This window comes from Amblyraja radiata, chromosome 1, assembly GCF_010909765.2.
Source record: "Amblyraja radiata isolate CabotCenter1 chromosome 1, sAmbRad1.1.pri, whole genome shotgun sequence".
NCBI classification, from domain to species: Eukaryota; Metazoa; Chordata; class Chondrichthyes; order Rajiformes; family Rajidae; genus Amblyraja; species Amblyraja radiata.
In genome coordinates, this window is record NC_045956.1 from 76,727,279 (window position 1) to 76,750,226 (window position 22,948).

Below are 22,948 nucleotides of genomic sequence, written 5' to 3' on the forward strand. Positions count from 1 at the left end.
CTGGGCCCACGCCACCCCCGCTGGGCCCATGCCACCCCCGCTGGGTCCACGCCATTCCCGCTGGGCCCACGCTTGCCCTGCTAACCCCTGCTGGGTCCACGCCACCCTCGCTGACCCCTGCTGGGCCCACACCACCCTCGCTGACCCCCGCTGGGCCCACGCCACCCCCGCTGGGTCCACGCCACTTCCGCTGACCCCCGCTGGGTCTACACCACCCCCGCTGGGCCCACGCCGCTCCTGCTGGGCCCACGCCACTCCCGCTGGGTCCACGCCACCCTCGCTGTCCCCCGCTGGCCACACACCACCCCCGCTGGGCCTACACCACCCCCACTGACACCCGCTGGGCCCCCGCCACCCCCACTGGGCCCATGCCACCTTCATCCCCCCGCCCGCTGGGCTCCCGCTTGGCCCGCGCCATCTTCATCTTCGCCCCCCCCAGCAAGAAAGAGGGGGGGATGTGAGAGGGGGAGGGGAAGAGAGAGAGAAGGAAGAGGAGAGAGAGATGGGGGAGGGGAGAGGGAAAGGGGGATTATCTTGAGTGAGATTGCAAAATTTAGGTAGGTTTTAGAGCTATTATATTTTCTCCTCCATATGAATAATATTAAACAATATCAAATAATATCAAACAATTGGAACTGCTTTCTTTTCCTTGATAACAATACTGAAAAATATGAATTCCATTGTTTGTGACATAAATACACATTTTAATGGGATCATTATATACAGATGTAACATTTCCATTTTGAGATCGGGGGAAGGGGGGGGGCTGGGGGCAAATATGCGTCAAGCCGATAGCCTAATCGTTAAAGAGTTAAAAGATAGCCTAATCGATAAAGAGCTGAGAAGAGGAATCAGAGCTGCCAAGGAAAGGTACTCTGAGAAGTTGAGGAGCAAGTTCTCAGCTAATGACTCTTCTTCAGTTTGGAACCGCATGCAAGAAATCACCAGCTATAAGAGGAAAGCCCCCCGCTCTTTGGACAATCGTCAGCTGAAGGACGACCTGAATGAGTTTTACTGCAGGCTTGAAAATCAGAAACATAACCCTGGTACCCCCTCCCCCAACAAACACAGCCAGACCCCAGTCTGCAAAGAATGGACCCTGCACCCTCTCCTTCCCATTCACCACTTCACATCTACTTACGGCAAGACTCCAGTATGAAAAGAGTGGACCCTTTCCCACCCCAACCAACACTTCACACCCACTCACAGCCTGACCTCAGTCTGCAAAGACTGGGCCCTTCTACACCCACCCCACTCCAATCACCACTTCACACCCAATGACTGCACCTCCACAGACATCTCTGTCAAGCTTCTCAAGTTTGCGGATGACACACCCTGATTGGACTGATCCAGGATGGGGATCTCTGTACTCTTTTCAGTTTGACATCTTTCCTATAACATGGTGCCCAGAACTGGACACAATATTCTAAATGCGGTCTCTCCAACGTCATATACAACTGCAACATGACCTCCCAACTTCTGTACTCAATACTCTGACTGATGAGGGCCAAAGTGCCAAAATACTTTTTGACCACCTGATATACCTGCGACACGACCTTCAAGGAACCATGCAACCATCAACCATTCCTCTGCCCACCTGGCTAATTGATCCAGATCCTACTTCAATCTTTCACAACCATCTTCAATATCTGCAAAACCACTCACTTCTGTATCATCAGCAAACTTGCTAATCTTGCCTGTTCTGTGATGTTTCACAGAATGCTGGAGTAACTCAGCGGGTAAGGCTGAGTATAGAAGTTGGGAGGTCGCATTCAGAGTATGTGTTCAGTTCTGGGCACCATGTTATAGGAAAGATGTCATCAAACTGGAAAGGGTACAGTGAGGATTTATGAGGATGTTGCCAGGACTAGAGGGCCAGAGCTAGAGGTTGAGTAGGCTGGGACTCTATTTCATGGAGCACAGGAGGATGAGGGATGATCCAATAGAGGTGTATAAAATCATGATTTGAATAGATATGGTTGAGTCTTTTGCCCAGAGTAAGTAAATCGAGGAGCAGAGGACATAAGTTTAAAGTGAAGGGCAAAAGATTTAATAGGAATCTGTGGGGTATGTTTTTCACACAGAGGGTGGTAGGTGTATGGAACAAGCTTCCAGAGGAGGTAGTTGAGGCAGGGACTATCGCAACATTTAAGAAACAGATAGACAGGTACATGGATAGGACAGGTTCGGAGGGATATGGATCAAACGTGGGCAGGTGGGACGTGCAGATGGGACATGCTGGGCCGAAGGGCCTGTTTCCACACTGTATCACTCTATGACTTTATCTTTCCCTCTCAAACCCATTCTCCTGCCTTCTCCCCATTACCTCTGACACCCGTATCAATCAAGAATCTATCAATCTCCTCTTGAAAAATGTCCATTGACTTGACCTCCACAGCTGTCTGTGGAAATGAATTCCACAGTTCACCACCCTCTGACTTAAGAAATTCTTGCTCATCTCCTTCCTAAAGGCATGTCTTTTAATTCTGAGGCTGTGGCCACTGGTCCTAGACTCTCCCACTAGTGGAAACATCCTCTCCAAATCCACTCCATCCAGGTTTTTACCAGGCTGGGACAGACGGCAACAGCTTCACACCGTGTCCCAAAGCTTGTGTCCTGTCCTGCATCACCCAAGGCAGCAGAGATGTTATAGGAGAGGGCAAGCACCGTAACAAAGTAGCTCACGATTGTTTGGGTAACATTCAGGAATGTCTATGCATGGCACATCATGAATATTACTAAAGAACGGTCTTGACCCGAACTATAATCTATACCTTTTCTCCAGAGATGCTGGCTGTCTAAAGAAGGGTTTCGGCCCGAAACGTCACCTATTTCCTTCGCTCCATAGATGCTGCTGCACCCGCTGAGTTTCTACAGCATTTTTGTGTACCTTCGATCTTCCAGCATCTGCAGTTCCTTCTTGAACAACATGCTGCCTGACCCACTGAGTTACCCCAGCACTCTGTGACACATCACCTATCCATGTTCTCCACAGATGCTGCCTGACTCACTGAGTTACTCCAGCAGTCTGTGACATGTCACCTATCTATGTTCTCCACAGATGCTGCCTGACTCGCTGAGTTACTCCAGCACTCTGTGAAACGTCGCCTATTCATATTCTCCACAGATGCTGCCTGACCCACTGAGTTACTCCAGCACTTTGTGACTATTTTCCCTTCACCCATCTGCCCAAGCCCACTCTCCCCCCTCTTTTCCTATGTTCCTTTCCACCCATAAACCTCTCTCTGCCTTTACATTTCACTCCTCTTTCAAATCTGCTCTACTTATCTACGTGCATTTTTCTTCTTAACTTTTTAGTCATGGAATGATGCAGTGTGGAAACAGGCCCTTCGGCCCAACTTGCCCACACCGACCGACATGTCCCATCTAAACTAGTCCCACTCACACGCGTTTGGCCCATATCCATCTAAATCTGTCCTATCCATGTACGTGTCCAAACGTCTCTTAAACATTAGGATAGTCCCAGCCTTAACTACCTCCTCTGGCAGCTCGTTACATACACCCAGCACCCTTTGTGTGAAAAAGCTATATCTCAGATTCCTGTTAATTTCTGAAATATTGGTCATAAATTTGGTGCAAAAATGCTCCAAAACAAGGCTCAGAATGCATCAGAGAGCATCTAAAACCCCGGAGCTTCCAGGGCCCTTAAGCGGGCCCTGGACCCCGGCATCGAGGGACTTCACACTTCGCGCTCGTGATGTGCGTAGCGCGCACATTATTTCACATTAAAGTTTTTGTAATCCTATCATGCCGGCGACTGTGGAGGCCTCAATAGGCCCGACTCTGGGTGGACAAGAGGATGGGGACTGGACTTTGTGCCCACTGTGGGGGGATGTTTTTGTGTTTTGGTGTTGAATTTATTCTTGAATGCTATGTTGTATTTTTTATTAGTGTGCTGTAAGGACATCTGAATTTGCCCTGAATAAGGGGATTAATAAAGTCTAATCTAATCTAATCTAATGCCACCCCCCTTTTTGGGCCTGAGGTTCACCATGTAGTAATATGAGCATTGAACACTAGGTGGCGCTTACTTTTTCGATCTCAATTTCTAAATAGTTTAATTAATTAATGTGCAACTTTTGGCACTGACGAGTTATGACTTCTCAATTATATTTTATCTAAATCTGTACAAATTTTCAAGTAGATCCCAGACATGGGTCACGAAAGTTAAATTCTATACACATTTTCGATGCTCGACCCACAGCCTATTTCCCAGATATGGACAATTACCTTCTATTACAATGCCTAAAGCGATCTCCTCCTCCCTCGACCCTCTAATTTCTAAATGTAACCTCCAGTGGCGTTGGGTGTCGCTTTGGCAACAATGCGCACGCGCAGCACTGGCCGGGGTCACGTGCGTGGGAGAGGCGAGCGCCGGGTCACGTGAGAGAGAGAGAGAGCGCGCGCGCGCGTCGGGTCACGTGGGTGGGAGAGGATCATGGCCAGCGCTGGGAAACCCCGGGGCCGGTGTTAGGAGCCGCTCGCGATGTTGAGGTGCCTCGCGCCCCGCCAGTTGCTGTCCACGCTCCCGCTACCGCTACCGCTCGCGCCGCCCGGGAGCTGGCGGGTAACGGCCGCCGTTGTCACACGGGAGAGGCAGCTCCGCGCGCTGCCCGCCGCCCAGCTCAGGCGGAGCGGTGGAGACAGCGGCCCATCAGCGGCGGCGGCGGCGGCCACCCTGGTGGGGACGGCGCCGCGGGCACTGCAGCCCTACCTGAGGCTGATGAGGCTGGACAAACCCATTGGTAAACCCATGGAGACTGCACTGACAGGGCAAAGGGAGGGCATGGCTGGGGGTGGAGGAGATACATGGGGTGGTTGAACATGGAACAGTACAGCACAGGAACTTCAGCCCACAATGTCGTGTGGAACGAACCTCGTCTCCCTGTACATGATCTATTCCATGCATATCATAAATTCATAAATCTATCAGCCTAATTAGGAGATTCGGCCCATCAAGTCTACTCTGCATTCAGCCCCATTCTGTGGCCTTCTCCCCATAACCCCTGACACCCGTACTAGAATCTATCAATGTTTTCAAGAGTTAGAATTAGCTCTTAGGGCGAATTGAATCTATGGGGGGGGGGGGGGGGGGGGGGAAGCAGGAGCGGGGTACTGATGATCAGCCATGATCATATTGAATGACGGTGTTGGCTCAAAGGGTCGAATGGCCTATTCCTGCACCTATTTTTCCATGTCATCTCCGCCTTAAAATATCCATTAGTTTGGCCTCCACTGCCTTCTGTGCCAAAGAATTCCATAGATTCACCACCTTTTAAATAAATTCCTCCTTGCTCCTATACTCAAATCCTCTTACTATGAAGGCCAACATGCCATTAGCTTTCTTCACTGCCTGCTGTACTTGCATGCTTGCTTTCAGTGAATGATGTACAAGCACATCCAGGTCTTGTTGCACCCCCCTTTTCCTAATCTGACACCATTAAGATAATAATTCATTTAATTCAGAAATTAATTTAATTCCTTCTTCTAAATCATTAATATATATTGTAAATAACGGGTCCCAGCACTGAGCCGTGCGCCACCCCATCAGTCTGCCTGCCATTCCTACTCTGCTTTCTCTCTGCCAACCAATTTTCTTATCTATATCAATACCCTACCCCCAATACCATGAGCTCTAATTTTGCACATTAATCTCTTGTGTGGGACCTTGTCAAAGGGTTTTTGAAAGTCCAGATAACCACATCCACTCTTTCTCCTTTATTCATTCTACGTGTTACATCCTCAAAAAATTCCAGAAGATTAGTCAAGCATGATTTCCCCTTTATAAATCCATACTCACTTTGACCAATCCTGTCACTGCTTTCCAAATGTGCTGCTATTACATCTTTAATAATTGACTCGAGCATCTTCCCCACTACCGATGTCAGACTAACTGGTCTATAATTCCCTGTTTTTCCTCTCCCTCTGTTCTCAAGAAGTGGGGTTACATTAGCTACCCTCCAGTCAACAGGAACTGATCCAGAACATTGGGAAATGATCACCAATGTATCTACGATTTCTAGGGCCACCTCCTTGAGTATTCTGGGATGCAGACCACCAGGCCCTGGGGATTTATCCGCCTTCAGTCCCAACAGTTTTCCTAACACCATTTCCTGACTAATGTGGATTCCCTTCAGTTCCTCCCTCCCACTAGATCCTCGGTCCCCTAGTATATCTGGGAGATAGTTTGTGTCTTCCTCAGTAAAGATAGAACCAAAGTACTATAGTGATAGGAAAGAAAGACAGCATGCAAACAGGCCCTCCGGCTCACTGAGTCCACACCTATCATCAATCGCCTGTTAACACGTTCACATCCACTCCCCTACACTTACGGCAGAGTCCAATTAATCTACAAACCCGCCATCTTTGAAATGTGGGAGTGAACCGGAGCACCCAGAGGAACAACACTCAGTCATGGTCATAAGGGATAGGAATAGATTTAGGCCAGTTTGCCCATCAAGCCGACTCTGCCATTCAATCATGGTTGATCTATCTCCCTCGTATTCCCATTCTCCTGCCTTCTCCCCATAACCTCTGACGTATAATAATCAAGAATCTATCTCTGATAGTCACAGGGAGAACATGCAAACTCCATGTAGACAGGGTCAAAGTCAGGGTCAAATTCAGATCTCTAGCACTGTGAGGCCTCAACTTGCAAGGTGCTATTTATAATATTAGAATTATTTTCTTTGCCTCTTTTTGCAGCCTTATTATGGTAATGTTACATTAGCAATAGAAAAGTGCTAATTTATTCCAATTTAATATTTTAGGAACCTGGTTGCTATATTTGCCATGTACCTGGAGTATTGGTTTAGCAGCAGAGCCAGGCTGCCTTCCAGATATGTCCATGCTTACACTTTTTGGAATGGGGGCAATATTGATGCGAGGAGCTGGGTGTACAATCAATGACATGTGGGATAAAGACATCGATAGAAAGGTAACTTCTGCTGGTACACATTCATTCCTGTGTAAGCTTGTACTTGTATAAAACAAATTTATATTGATTATTTTCTTTTAAGAAGAGTGTCTTCATTTTAGAGCAGAATCGTATTTTTTTTTTTACACAGTCCTTGAACAATATTAGCTTGTATTAGAGCAGTTGTCCTCTCCACCCTTTTGTGTCTCTCCACCCTGTTGTGTGGAGCCGAGTCATGGACCACCTACAGCAGGCACCTGAGAGCCCTCGAACAATACCATCAAAGAGCCTTACGAAAGATTCTGAGGATCAGCTGGGAGGCCAAATGCACCAAGAATCCAGAATTCTGGAGAAAGCCAACATGACCAGTATCACCACCACAATAATGCAGCACCAATTTTGATGGACTAGCCATGTCATCCGCATGTCCAACACGCGTCTCCCTAAGAAAATCCTGTACTGTCAACTGAAGGAATGTCGGCGAGCCCCCGGCTGGCCAAAGAAACGCTTCAAGGACAACATCAACATCGAGCAACTGGGAGCACATTGCACTGGACAGGCGCTCCTGGAGGAAATCCATGCAGGGAGGAGCTGCATTTCACGAAATGGAACTACGCCATGCCGCAGAGACAAAGCACCGTAAGGAGAGAGAGAAGGAGGCTCGACGACTACCAACCACCGCCAGTCTCCACTGCTTACGTTGCACCAAGGTGTGTGGATCGGGAATCGGCCTCTACAGACATCTGCTGACCCATAAGTAGACAAGACTATGGAGAGGAGAGGACAGTCATACTCGTTTCGAGAGACCACCGATGATGATGATGATGATGAGTTTGTATTAGAGACACATAGTGTTATAAACATAGAACATACCATTGGATGTGGGTGGTTGCAGAATAAGCTTGAATTGGTAATAAACTATTTAAAGGGTACTGTAGGTTATGGAAGTCAGATGTGTAGAAATTTAGTCGCATCAGATGTAGGGTCTCAACACAAAATGTTGACTATCCATTTGCCATCATAGATGCTGGTTGACATGTTGGGTGCCTCCAACAGTTTAGTTTTGCTCCCGACTGCAGCATCTACAATATTTTGATGCCTAGTCACATGGCTTTGCAAGCCCTCTAAAAATCAATGTGTTCCGAAATAAATTTTCATGGCTTTGCAGTTATTGACCTTCCGTTGCAAATGGTAACAAGAAGCGCCTGTTAACTTTATTTCTCGCCACAGATACTATTAGATCCTCTGAATATTTACAGTATTTCCTTTTTTAATTTGGATTTCCAGCATTTAAGGTTTTTTGTTTGTTTGGTGAAAATTAGTTTCTGTCCAAAGTCCCATTGGTGCTGCCTGTGCATTTACAGCATTCATATTTTAACTTGAAAAGTTAATGCAGATTGCTGTCATTCCAACAGTAGGTTTAATTTCTTGTGCTATCTTACACATATGTGTTTTTAAGGACTTCTATTAATCATCATGTATCTCTCTGATCTGGAAAAGGTTGCCAGAACTGAAAATCGGCCCATAGCTGCTGGAGAAATCAGTCGTTCTCAGGCTTTCGTGTTTTTGGGTGGTCAACTAAGTCTAGCGCTTGCTGTTCTCTTGTGTTTAAATTATTACAGGTAAGTGAAACGGCTGAATCTTGTATTAGGTCAAATTCTGTTTTTTTGATTAGTATAAATAGACTTGGAGAAATAAATTTCTATTTACTGATTTTTGTTTTGTTTTGTAACCCAAATGTTAAATTGAGGTGTCTTTCGAAGAGAATTGCTGATTTTCTAGTAAGCCTAATGGGCCTGTGCCACTTAGGCGATTTTTCAGGCGACTGCCGGCGTAGGTTGAATGATCATAGCTGCATAGTGCAAACTTCACTTGCGATTGTGGGTTTGTTGTATGAGCAGTGATAAGGTAAACTAGCCATGTTCTGTCGAGTATGGAAAAATAAGAGGTGATCTCTTTGAAATATATATAACATTCTTAAGAGACTTGACTGGATGGCTGAGCATTTAATGCTTATCTGGCCAAGGTTCTAGAACCAGCGACCTGAATTTCAAAATGAAGCATCTGCCATTGAAGGCAGAGATGGAAAGAAACTTCTTCACCTAGAGAATAAGAAGTCGTTGGAATGCACTACCTAGAGGTCAATTGATATTCGAAGCAGAGAGCGATAGACTTTTAAATGTTCAGAGAAGCAAGTAATATGGGCTGATTGCAGGAAAGTTGCTGAGGTAAATGACCAGTCAAGATGTTATTGAATGGTAGAGAAATTGTGAATTGGATGTTCTATTCTTGTTTCCATCCCTTATGTTTAATCACATGCAAGGCGCCTAGCATCATATGCTGTCAAGGTTGAGACAGGAACTGGTGGCAGGGTTGTGATCAGGTTAATGTATGTGGTTGGAGGAAGTGGATGGAACGAGGGGTTAGGTTGCAGCTACTATCGAAAGGCAGCAGTGACAGCTACAGGGAAATTGAGGATGGCAGGTGAGGCATCGGTGGATGCAGACTGGGGCTTCAGGGCAGGTGGGAAATCAAAGATTGGTGATGACAGGATATTGATACCGAGCCTGATCAGCGAGTGGGTCAGGATTGGTGAGGTTCAGAGGATGGGGTCAGGTTGGTGCAGAGTGCTATTTTAATGTGGGGATGTCAAAGTACAGTGCCCTCCATAGTGTTTGGGACAAAGACCCATCATTTATTTATTTGCCTCTGTACTCCACAATTTGAGATTTATAATCACATGTGGTTAAAGTGCACAGTCAGATTTTAATAAAGGCAATTTTTATACATTTTGGTTTCACCATGTAGAAATTACAGCAGTGTTTATACATTGTCCCCCCATTTCAGGCCACCATAATGTTTGGGACACAGCAATGTCATGTAAATGAAAGTGGTCATGTTCTGTATTTTGTTGCATATCCTTTGCAAGCAATGACTGCTTGAAGTCTGTGATTCATGGACATCGTCAGTTGCTAGGTGTCTTCTCTGGTGATGCTCTGCCAGGCTTGTATTGCAGCCATCTTTAGCTTTTGCTTGCTTTGGGGGCTAGCCTCCTTCAATTTTCTCTTCAGCATATAAAATTGGGTTCAGATGGGGTGATTGACATGGCCCCTCAAGAATTGACCATTTTTTAGCTTTGAAAAACTCCTTTGTTGCTATAGCATTGTCTTGCTGTAGAATGAACCGCCGGCCAATGAGTTTTGAGGCATTTGTTTGAACTTGAGCAGATAGGATGTGTCCATACACTTCAGAGTTCATTATGCTACTACCATCAGCAGTTGTATCATCAATGAAGATAAGTGAGCCAGTAACCTCAGCAGCCATACATGCCCAGGGCATAACACCCCCAGCACAGTGTTTCACAGATGAGGTGGTATGCTTTGGATCTTGGGCAGTTCCTTCTCTCTTCCATACTTTGCTCTTGCCATTACTCTGATATAAGTGAATCTTTGTCTCATCTGTCCACAACTGCGGTTCCAGAACTGTGGTTGCTCTTTTGAATGAATGAATGAATAAGTTTATTGGCCAAGTTTTCACATACAAGGAACTTGCCTTTGTGCTCCACCCGCAAGTGACAACATGACATACAGTGACAGTTAAGAATGATGTATAAAACATGAAACATTAATAATAAAACATTATTGATTAAGCATGTGAATTAAATGAAATACCAGAGCCAAAGGAGGCTACAGACTTTTGGTTATTGAGTAAAGCTACTACTCGTGGGGAAAAAAGCTGTTTTTATGTCTGGCTGTGGCAGCTTTGACAGTCCGGTGTCGCCTTCAAGAGGGAAGTCATTCAAAGAGTTTGTGGCCAGGGTGAGAGGGGTCAGAGATGATCTTACCCGCTCGCTTCCTGGCCCTTAAGTACTTCTTGGCAAACTGTAACCTGGCCATCCTATTTTTGCGGCTAACCAATGGTTTGCATCTTGCAGCGTAGCCTTTGTATTTCTGTTCATGAAGTCTTCTGCGGACAGTGGTCATTGATAAACCCACACCTGACTCCTGAAGAGTGTTTCTGATCTGTCGGACAGGTGTTTGGGGATTTTTCTTTACTATAGAGAGAATTCTTCCGTCATCAGCGGTGGAGGTCTTCCTTGGCCTGCCAGTCCCTTTGCGATTAGTAAGCTCACCAGTGCTCTCTTTCTTCTTAATGATGTTCCAAACAGTTGTTTTCGGTAAGCGCAAGGTTTTGCTGATGTCTCTAACAATTTTATTCTTGTTTTTCAGTCTCATAATGGTTTCTTTGACTTTCATTGGCACAACTTTGTGTCGTTTATGTTGATAAATAGCAATAAATGTTTCCAAAGGTGGTGGAAAGTGGACGAAAGGCTAGGTGCTGAGAGCTCTCTAATACCTGCATTAAGGAGGCATTTAAACACACCTGAGCAATTACTAACACTCTGTGAAGCCATGTGTCCCAAGCATTATGGTGCCCTGAAATGGGGGGACTATGTCATTTCTACATGGTGAAACTAAAATGTATAAAAATATCCTTTAATAAAATCTGACAATGTCCACTTTAACCACATGTGATTTTATTTCTATTACAAATTTCAAATTGTGCAGTACAGAGGCAAATAAATAAATGATGGGTCTTTGTCCCAAACATTGTGGAGGGCACTGTATAACGAGGAGTAAGGGCACCTATCTTTGTGGTCTGTGAAATAGGCAGTGTATTATTAGGAAATAGTTTTTGTGGGACAGCGATTACTTGTTTTTCCTGAAATGTTGCAAAAGGAGGAATGCACAGGAAACTATGTGACTCGATGCTAATCTGCCAATTAAATCACTTGGATATAAGATTAATTCTAAGGTGCCCAGACAATTCTCAATTGACGTGAAGTAACCCAGATATTATTGTTACTATGTTTCAACCGTTGTAAATTGCTTTACAATTACATAGCACTAAAACAAGCAACACTTTGCAACCTAATTATTTGGCAATCATTGTTGGGAAAGTAGGTTGAGCAAATTCAACTCAATCTTGCATGCTAAAGTAGGGCTCAAGTCTTATTTCCCTTCTTACCATCCAAATTGGGTCAGTTAATATCCTCAACTGATTAGGGATACTGTTTATGTGAATTAAAACGTACACAGTGGTCCTAGAAAAAATGACTAAGGGCCAATTACACAGGTGGCTAGCCAACTGTTGGCACAATCCAGACATTCATGCCTGTGACCCGGTACAGAATATTTAGTTTAAAGATACAGCGTGGAAACAGGTCCTTAGGCCCACCGAGTCTGTGTCGACCACCTGTACACTAGGGACAATTAACCTACAAACCTGCACATCTTTGGAATATGGGAGGAAAGCGGGGCCATAGGGAGAATGTACAAACTCACACGGCCATAGGGAGAATGTACAAACTCAATACAGATGTCATCCATAGTTAGGATCGAAACTGAGTCTCTGGCACTGTAAAGCTTAATCTGAGCAAGTGAGGTGTTGCACTTTGGGAGATCTAATATAAGGGGAAAACATACAATTGATGGCATGACCCTTAATAGCATTGATGTACAAAAGGGTTATTTGGGTCCAAGTCCATAACTCCCTGAAAGTGGCAACAAAAATAGATAGTGATAAAGAAGGCACATGATAAGCTTGCCATCATAGGTCAGGGTATCGAGTATGAGTCCGGGAGTGATGATACAACGTAGTAGGAGTTTGGTTAGGCCGCATTTGGTGTATTGCGTGTGATTCTGGTCACCGCATTATAGGTAGGAGTTTGAGGCTTTGGAAAAGATACATGGAGGTTTTCTAGAATGATGCCTGGATTAGGCGGTATTAGCTGTAGAGAGATATTGGACAAACTCGTATTGTTCTCTCTGGAATGCTCTCAGGAAGTCTCTGGAGACTTGATAGAAGTATATAAAATTCTGAGAGGCATTGATAGGGTGGACAGTCAGATCCTTTGTCCCACGAAGGAAAAATCAAATACTAAAGGCCATAGGTTTAAGGTTGGAGCGGCTAAGTTTAAAGGAGATGAGCTGGGCAATTTGTTTATGTAGGGAGTTGTAAGTCCTTAGAACACGCTAATGGTTGGAGCAGATATATTAGTGGCATTAAAAAACTTTTGGATATGCATATCCAGGGAATGGAGGTAAAGATCCACCACCGATTTTCCCATAATTGGTGGTCCAGCACCTTTAATCCGGATAAAATTTACAAGAGTGCACATGAAATCCCCCCTCCGGAAGTCTCCCAAAAAATGTTGCGCTTATGCCTGGAGAGGCGGTCGAGGTTGACTTCACCGGGACTTCCCCGCCGATCGGTGGGTCGAATTTGCCCCCTTTATCCGAGGCTCTGGAACTCCAGCCAGTGCCGGCAGGTGCATTTCCATAGCCGACTTCCGAGGCTGACTTCAATGACACCTCACACCCTCTTCGTCTCTTTAATGACTTCCGTTTTCCAGGCCTACACTCCCTCGTCTTTACTGTGGATGCCCAGTCACTCCACACATCCATCCCACACCAGGAAGGTCTTAAAGCCCACCGTTTCTTCCTCGACTGCAGAACCAGCCAATTTCCGTCTACTAATATTCTCCTCCGCCTAGCAGAGTTGGTCCTTACCCTCAACAACTTTTCCATTGCCACTTCCTCCAAATCTCAGGCTATGGGCACTCGCATGGGCCTCAGCTATGCCTGTCTCTATGTAAGGTACGTCAAACAATCACTGTTCCAGGCGTACACTGCCCTTATCCCCGAACTCTACTTCCGCTACATTGACGACTGCATCGGTGCTGCATCCTGCACCCATGCAGAACTCACTGACTTCATCAACTTCACGACTAATTTCCATCCTGCATTCAAATTCACTCGGCCATTACCGACATCTCGCTTCCGTTTTTGGATCTCACCGTCTCCAACACAGGAGACAGATTATTGACCGACATCTACTCCAAACCTACTGACTCCCATACAATAGGACAAAGGCCATTTATTGTCACATACACCAATTGGTGTAGTGAAATTTGAGTTACCATGCAGCACACAAATAAGATAAACACAACACTATAGAATATAACATAAAACATAAAAGCATCAACTCACAGCGGAAGCAACGTTTCCCACTGTGAGGGAAGGTAACAAAATTCAGTCATCTTCCTCTTGTTCACCTATGGTCGGGGCCTATTGAGGCCTCCACAGTCGGCGCAACAGCGGCCCGATGTTTCAGGCCCTCTCGCCGGGATGATCGGATGATCAGAGCTCCGGAACGGAGCGTCGGAACGGAAGAGCACTCTCAGCAGCTTGGAGTTTCCGAATCGGCCGCCTCCTACCGGAGACTGTGGCTTCCGAAGTCCACAGGCGGAGCTGGGCGGAGCTCCAACACTGGCGATCCTTGGCAAAAGATCCCAGGCCTCCGCGATGTTAAAGTCAGCGCCGCCCGCAGCTGGAAGCTCTGCAGACCACAGCTCCACGGTGTTAAAGTTGGCAGGCCCAACACTCCGGAGCTCCAACATGGCGATCCTGGTAAGGCATCGCCCGCTCATTGATGGCAATTCAGTGCTGCGCCGCTGCTGAAGCTCTGGCTGGTCTCCGGCAGGAAAGGCCGCGCCAATCCAGATGGTAGTCCGCAAGGGGGGGGGGGGGGGGGGGCGAAGATGTGGCTCGGAGAAAAGACGCATCCTCGACCAGGTAGTGACTGAGAAGACGGTTTCCCCCTACCCCCCCACCCCCATCCCCCACATATAAAAGACTAAAAGACCTCCAAAAACAAACATAGACAGACTAAAAATAACAAAAAGGGTGAAAGGACAGACAGGTGCTGGCGAGGCTGCCACACTCGATGGCGCCGCAGACTACACCTTTACCCACCCTGCTTCCTGTAAAGACTATCGCCTACTCCCAATTCCTCCGCAGGGCTCTCACTTAACTTCTCACTTAACATGATGAATGGGGGGGGGGGGGGGGGGGGGGGGGGATCAGTACAGTGTGGAGTGTGGATCGGAGGGTCTGTGCAGGATGAATGGGTGATCACTACAGGATGAATGAGGGGATCAGTACAGGATGAATGGGGGGGGGTCAGTAAAAGATGAATGGGAGAATCACTACAGGATGAATGAGGGGATCAGTACAGGATGAATGGAGCGTGGGTCAGTACATGATGAATGGGGGGGGAGCAGTGCAGGATGAATGGGGGGAGCATGCGGGATGGATGGGAAGGGGGGTCAGTACAGGATGTGTGGGGCCCGTCATTCGTTCCGACCCTTCATCACCCCGCACCCAGTATCTATGCTCCGCACGACAGCCGTCGCCGACACGAAACGTCACGTTCCTTTTCTCCAGAGATGCTGCCTGACCCGCTGAGTTACTCCAGTTTTTTATGTCTATCTTCGGTTTAAACTAGTATCTGCAGTGCCAAGCCGGGCAAAATGACTCGCCGTTTAGATTGCCCGGCGGCACTTTGGGTGGTCATTGGCACCCGGGGAACGGCTAATTTCGAGCCCTGCTCCGTCTACGCCGCATCTGTGCCCAGGATGAGGTTTTCCATACTAGATCATCGGAGATGTCCTCATTATTTAGGAAACGTAGGTTCCCTTCTTCCATTATAGATGAGGACCTCACTAGGGTCTCCTCGATATCCCGCAGCTCTGCTCTTGCTCCCCCTCCCCCCATTCACAACAAGGACAGAGTCCCCCTTGTCCTCACCTTCCACCCCATCAGCCGTCGCATACAGCATATAATCCTCCCAACACTTTTGCCACCTCCAACGGGATCTCATTACTGGTCACATCTTCCCATCTCCACCCTTTTCTGCTTTCCGCAGAGACCGTTCCCTCCACAACTCCCTGGTCAACTCGTCCCTTCCCACCCAAACCACCCCCTCCCCAGGTACTTTCCCCTGCAACTGCAAGCGATGCAACATCTGTCCCTTTACCTACCCCCTCAAATCTATCCAAGAACCCCAACAGTCTTTTCAGATGTGGCAGAGGTTCACTTGCACCTCCTCCAACCTCATCTACTGTATGCGCTGTTCCAGATGTCAACTTCTGTACATCGGTGAGACCAAGCGCAGGCTCGGCGATCGTTTCGCTGAACACCTCTGCTCAGTCCGCCTTAATCTACCTGATCTCCCGGTTGCTCAGCACTTTAACTCCTCCTCACATTCCCAACCTGACCATTCCGTCCTGGGCCTCCTCCATTGTCAGAGTGAGGCCCAGTGCAAATTGGAGGAACAGCACCTCATATTTTGCTTGGGTAGCTTACACCCCAGTGGTAAGAACATTGACTTATCTAACTTCAAATAACCCTTGCTTTCTCTCTCTCTCCATCCCCTCCCCCTTCCCAGTTCTTCCACGTCCTACTGTCTCCAACTACATTGTATCTCTGTCCCGCCCACTCCCTGACATCAGTCTGAAGAAGGGTCTCGACCCGAAACATCACCCATTCCTTCTCTCCAGCGATGCTGCCTGTATAGCTGCGATAATCCAGAAAGGCTCTGGAATTGTGGGTGTTGGAAAATTGGTGGTAGACCTGTTTAAGGATTAAGTGAAAGCAGATAACATTTGGTGGAAATTGATAGGCAACGGACTCTGTTAACATAATGATTGTCTGTTAAACAACGTAACATAGTGCCTTTTGTATTTTTTAGCTTGCAATAACAAACGTAAACTGAAGTCTAATTAAAAGGAAATTTTGGGAAATCTTGTGTGGGGGGGGAGGGCACCGTTTTATTGTGTCTGAAACTATCTAGACCGTAACCCCCCTTTTCCCATTTGCAGAATTGTTTTTAATAACATGACCTTTTATATGGGGGGGGTTTCTTAGGACCACAGCTGTCATGTAATAGTAGACCTACTTGTTTTTGATATAAAATTGGTGTTATTGAATCGAAGTTAGAATTTATTGCTATTTTTATAGCAAATTAGACTGTGGGACCCGTTGGGTCCTTGTCACACAGGAGGCTTGGTCCCCCAACGCAATATTCCACCACTCGCCCATAGCCCCCAACTGCACAGGCACAGCTCATTTCCCCTCATCCGTAGCACTCTCTCCCCCTCCTCTTCACCCTCCCTCTTCTTTCCCCTCTCCTCCTCCCCTCCCCAATCCCTCCCTCACTTCTCTCTCCCTCTCCTTTCCCCTACCCTCAGTCACTCCCTCCCTCCCTCCATAACTCCTCTCCCCTCCCTACCCCCCTCCTGTCCCTCTGTCCCCCACTCCTCACCTCCCCCTAAACCCCCCCACTATCCCTCCTCACCTCCCCCACTGACCTCCTCTCCCTCTATTCCCCACTCCATACCTCCCCACTCCTCTACTCCCCCCTCCTCTCCCTCTATTCCCCCTCCTCCCTCAGTCTCCCTCATAACCTCCTCCCTCTTCTTTTCCCTCTTCTCCTACCCTCCCCTAATCCCTCTCTCACCTCTCCTTTCCCCTACCCTCAGTCACTCCCTCCCATCCTCCATAACTCCTTTCCCTCTATCCCCACTCTCCCTCTCCAGGATCTCGAGGTTGCCGCTCCTCTCCCTTCATGCGTGCCCCGGAGGATCCTCGGCTCGGCCCGGAAGCACCAGCAGCTATGGGGGCGTGTGGGCTGGGGGGGGGGGGGGGGAAGCGGGGGATAGCTGCGAGAAAACATGGGGAAAGAGCCATGGGGGAGAGGAGGGTATCGCGGGGACGGGGCAGGAGCCAGCGAGGGGGACCAGAGGGTAAGTGGCTGGAGATGCGGGGCGTTGCGCTGGAAGTGCGTTTGGGACTCGCAGCGGGTGCTGGATGCTCTCCTCCACCGGAATCAGATTCTCCGCTTACCGTTTGGCGACATCTCCCGGGCCGGGCCGCTTTCGGTCCCTCTGAAAATTGTGTCCGGTTGGAGACCTCCGCCAGCCATCCACAGCGTCCCTCAGCTCCAGTAAAGACACGATGGCGCAGGAAGGGGTGTACTGTCGTGCGTAGTGACAGGGGAGGAGATCAATCCACGCGGCGCTGACTGGCAGGAGAGGAGATCGATCGGCGCACGCACGGTTTTTAAGATTTTTAAACCTCGCTAACTTTTACAATAGACCACTGATCGGAACAAAACTTGTGCACTCGCAGCACAGAAGAATGGCGAGCTGGCGAAAAAGCATAGCACTATTGCGTACCGTTTTTCCGCAATTAGAAAGACCGCGCAAACCGGAAGAGCATAAGATCAGAGTTTTAGTTATGTATAGATTGGTAAGATGATAAGTACAGTGCCCTCCATAATGTTTGGGACAAAGACCCATCATTTATATATTTGCCTCTGTACTTCACAATTTGAGATTTGTACTAGAAAAGATCACGTGGTGAAAGTGCACATTGTTAGATTTTAATAAAGGCTATTTTCATACATTTTGGTTTCACCATGTAGAAATTACAGCAGTGTTTATAGGGCATTTCAGGGCACCATAATGTTTGGGACACACCAATGTCATGTAAATGAAAGTAGTCATGTTTAGTATTTTGTTGTATATCCTTTGCTTGCAATGACTGCTTGAAGTCTGCGATTCATGAACATCACCAGTTGCTGGTTGTCTTCTCTGGTGATGCTCTGCCAGACCTGCATTGCAGCCTTTTTAGCTTATTCTTGTTTTGTGGGCTAGTTCCCTTCAATTTTCTCTTCAGCATATAAAAGGCATGCTCAATTAGGTTCAGATCGGGTGATTGACATGGCCACTCAAAATTGACAATTATTTAGCTTTAAAAAACTCCTTTGTTGCTATAGCATTGTCTTGCTGTAGAATGAACTGCCGGCCAATGAGTTTTGAGGCATTTGTTTGAACTTAAGCCGATAGGATGTGGCTATACACTTCAGAATTCATTATACTACTACCATCAGCAGTTGTATCATCAATGAAGATAAGTGAGCCAATACCTTCAGCAGCCATACATGCAGAGGCCATAACACCCTCACCACTGTTTCACAGATGAGGCGGTATGCTTTGGATCTTGGGCTGTTCCTTCTCTCCACCATCAGTTTGATATGTTAATCTTCGTCTCATCTGTCCACAAGACCTTTTTTCCAGAACTGTGGTTACTCTTTTAAGTACTTCTTGGCAAACTGTAACCTGGCCATCCTATTTTTGCGGTCAACCAGTGGTTTCATCTTGCAGTGTAGCCTCTGTATTTCTGTTCATGAAGTCTTCTGCAGACAGTGGTCATTGACAAATCCACACCTGACTCCTGAAGAGTGTTTCTGATCTGTCGGACAGGTGTGTGGGGATTTTTCTTTATTATAGAGAGAATTCTTCTGTCATCAGCTGTGGAGGTCTTCCTTGGCCTGCCAGTCCCTTTGCGATTAGTAAGCTCACCAGTGCTATCTTTCTTCTGAATGATGTTCCACACAGTTAATTTTGGTAAGCACAAGGTTTGGCTGATGTCTCTCATAGTTTTATTCTTGTTTCTCAGTCTCATAATGGCTTCTTTGTCTTTCATTGGCACAACTTTGATCCTCATGTTGATAAACAACAAAAACGTTTCCAAAGGCGATGGAAAGACTGGAGGAAAGACTAGGTGCTGAGAGCTCTCTTATACCTGCATTAAGGAGGCATTTAAACACACCTTAGCAATTACAAACACCTGTGAGGCCATGTGTCCCAAACATTATGGTGCCCTGAAATGGTGGGGACTATGCATAAACACAGCTGTAATTTCTACATGGTGAAACAAAAATATATAAAAATTATAAAATCTGACTGCGCACTTTAACCACATGTGATTTTTTTCTATTATAAATCTCAAATTGTGGAGTACAGAGGCAAATAAATAAATGATGGGTCTTTGTCCCAAACATTATGGAGGGCGCTGTATCTGTGATCATAATTGTTTAATTGTAGATTTAATGTAGCAAGCAGAAATTACATCAAAATATAATTTGGAAGCTTATGTTTGCTTTTATAAGCATTTAAGATTGAAATATACTATTTAAAATAATCGTGTGGTATGCATGTCATAAGCATTCACTCATTATCAATGAGAGGTAAAAGCACGGACCATGCAGATAAAAGCAAAGATGGCTGTCTTGTACAGCGCTTATATCTACCAAATAAATATAAATACATTGACACTTGCAAGCAGAGATTGATTTTGAAATCATGAAGAGGTTCTGTGCAAACTATGACTCATCTTTCTTTGAATGGCAGTTGCAATGTCACGCCATAAAGGGCCTGTCCCACTTGGGCATCATTTGCGCGTCACACAGGTGGCGCGCGAAGATTTTGTGAATCCCAAATTCCTGGGGCGCCGCGCGCGACCGCGCGTCACAGCCTACGTCACCACGCACCATGCGCGCGTAATGCACGCCATGCGTAAATCACGCGTAAATGAGGCCCAAGTGGGACAGGCCCTTAAGGAGCCACTTGATGAGTGAGGTCTGCAAACTGATAATAGTCACTTTTCAGCAAAGGCCTCAAACCTATTTGGTCCTTTCTTGATAAAAACATTTAAAATTAATTTACATGTGTACATGTGCCTGCTTCTTTAGAGGCTTGTCAGATTTTTTTAGGTTAGTTCAAAACATATGGAGAAAGTACCAGATTGCACCTTGGGCCACACATATACACAAATCCTCAAATAGCATATCAATCAATGATGTTTACATATGGACCAAATGTACCATATTCCTTATTAAGTGCACAGAGCATTTAACCATAAACTATTGTATATCAAATTTGTTGCTTGATTGAGTAGAAATGTGTCAATTCAGTTTTAAAATAATTTTTGTGCATTTTGTACAACCCCCTAGACCTTTGCCCAGCTTCTCAGTTTCTCTGCATCACTGCAACTTTGAGTATGAGGCTGTGCCAGGTACTTGCTGCGAACCCTCCTTGCCAGTTATGATCATTAAGATGTGTTCCAGGAGGCATGCAGCCACATGGAAGATGCTCTGGCATTTTTACTGTCCCCCTTCCGACAACAAAATATATTACTGCCCTGTCACTTGAAATGGATAGAAAAGTTATTCACTAATTGCAACCTTTGGGGAAATTACAAGAAAGATTACATTACTTGTATAAATTTGAGCTAATCAAAGAGTCAGTATGGATGACTCAGAATGCTATATGTGGACTTCCGGTTGGCGCCACGATGTGAGTGGAATCGCGCCATTACAGCTCCGAAAAAAACTGTATTTAAAACGGGGGTAAAAGGGTCAAACAAACGCACTTACCACAGGAGATCGATTGTGAACGGCTCCGGCAGCGTTTAAAAGGTGCGTGACGTCATCAGGCGCGCGATTTAAGAAGAAATTATGACCCAGCGCTCCCCCACCCCCACCGCTGGAAAAAAAGCTACGAGAAGGGAAACTGGCCTCAGCTCGGGTGCTGCTTCTGCTTCACAAGAAGATGTCTCACAGAGGAAAGCTGAAATGGAGGAACTTAAGACTACCATTCTAGGTGAGATAAAGAAGCAGAGGAAGGAGTATATGGAGGAGATAAAGAAGCAGAGGAAGGAGTATATGGAGGAGATAAAAAGTTTAAAAGCGGATATGCTGGTGTCTCACGAGAAAAATAAAGAAGATAAAGAAGACTTAATAAAACAAGTTATAACGACGGTAAAAAGTATGATGGATGAGTGGAAGGAAAAGGCTAATGCCGAGTTACAAACTCAAATTGAGGATGTAAAGGAAATAGCTGCTGGGATGGAAAGAAAGCTGGATGACAAGATAGATCCTACTATAATTTCGCTAGACCAACAAGGCGAAGCAATTAAAGAGCTAACTAAAATTGCTGAAGTGAATACTAAGGAGACCGAAAAACTCCGTGCCGAGAACAAACGCCTCTTAGAATTATTACATAAAACAAACGAGAAATGTATCGATCTGGAGGGACGCCAACGCCGTAAAAATTTGCGTATAGTTGGTCTGAGCGAAGGTCGTGAGGGGAGTCAAGATCCTCGAAAATTTGTTGCAAAACTTTTAATGGATATTTTGAATTTGGATCATGAACCCCTGTTGAGCCGTGCACATAGGGCTCTAAGACGGGCCCCTGGGATAGGTTCATCGCCCAGACAAATGATTGTAAAAGTGGCCTTTGACCATGTCTTCGAAGAAATGATGAAGATAATAATAAAAAAGAGAAACCTGAAATACGAGGGAGACAACATCAGTATTTTTAGAGACTTCCCAGCAGAAGTGGCCAAGAAAAGAGCTCTATTTAAAGAAACAAAAGGTATCCTGAGGAATGTACAGAATACTAAGAATCTGAGATATGGCTTGATGTACCCAGCAATACTGAGAATAACTTATGATGACAAGGAATATCGTTTCGTTAAGCATACTGAAGCATTGAAATTCGCCCGAGGCATACAGCAGAAGCCAGAAGATGAAGAGAGAGAAGATGCGGAGGAAGAACCCGAGGGAGAAGGAGAGGACTGAACTTTTATCATCGACCTGTGGTTATGAAATACTCACTTAGAAGGAAGTGGAATAATGGGCATTTAGTAGTAGTTCTGTATTAATTATTAGAAAATATTTAATTATTCCATGATAATAGTATTACATATTATAGTATTAAATACAATTGATATTAGTAATTAGCAAATAGTAATATGAATAATAGAAATAATTACTAAGTACTAAGTATATAAAGTTAGTACCCCACCCCAATATATATAGCATTTGAGATAGGAGCTGGTATAATCAACATCTTTTTTTAATTAAAAAAACGGAAGTCTTTAGATTAATGGCCACGTTAGTGTGGCTTTCACCTTCACATACTACACACTATACAAGTGTAGTTTCTTTTTTTTCTGAGCACCCTATTAACACCCTTTACTTTTTTTTAATTATTGATATTTCTTATTGTTTTTGTTTTTTATTGATCTTATATTATATATTATTTGAATGTAGATGTGAAGGATATTGTGTATTTAGTTTAAGAAGACATAGATGTGGATTAAGGTGGAAAGAAATTCTCATTGGATTGATGTCCGGGTGCAACGGGGAGCTGGGTGAGTCAAGAAGGCTACTCCAAAAAAAGCCGCCCTAATAGTAAAATGCATGATATAAAGGTGAAGACTGGGGGTGATGGAGTAACCTTCTGCAGTTGGAATGTAA

At 45.8% G+C, this 22,948-nt stretch overlaps 1 protein-coding gene across 1 annotated transcript in view; it reads left to right on the plus strand.

Moving 5' to 3' along the window:
• The first annotated feature begins 4,440 nt into the window (after nucleotides 1–4,440).
• Nucleotides 4,441–22,948, plus strand: part of coq2 (coenzyme Q2, polyprenyltransferase) — a 38,594-nt gene continuing 20,086 nt past the window's right edge. The window contains exons 1-3 of the mRNA XM_033024927.1: nucleotides 4,441–4,766; nucleotides 6,792–6,958; nucleotides 8,438–8,559. Of these exons, the coding sequence (XP_032880818.1) occupies nucleotides 4,508–4,766; nucleotides 6,792–6,958; nucleotides 8,438–8,559 (548 nt within the window). The 5' untranslated portion in view covers nucleotides 4,441–4,507. The remainder of the gene's footprint in view (nucleotides 4,767–6,791; nucleotides 6,959–8,437; nucleotides 8,560–22,948) is intronic.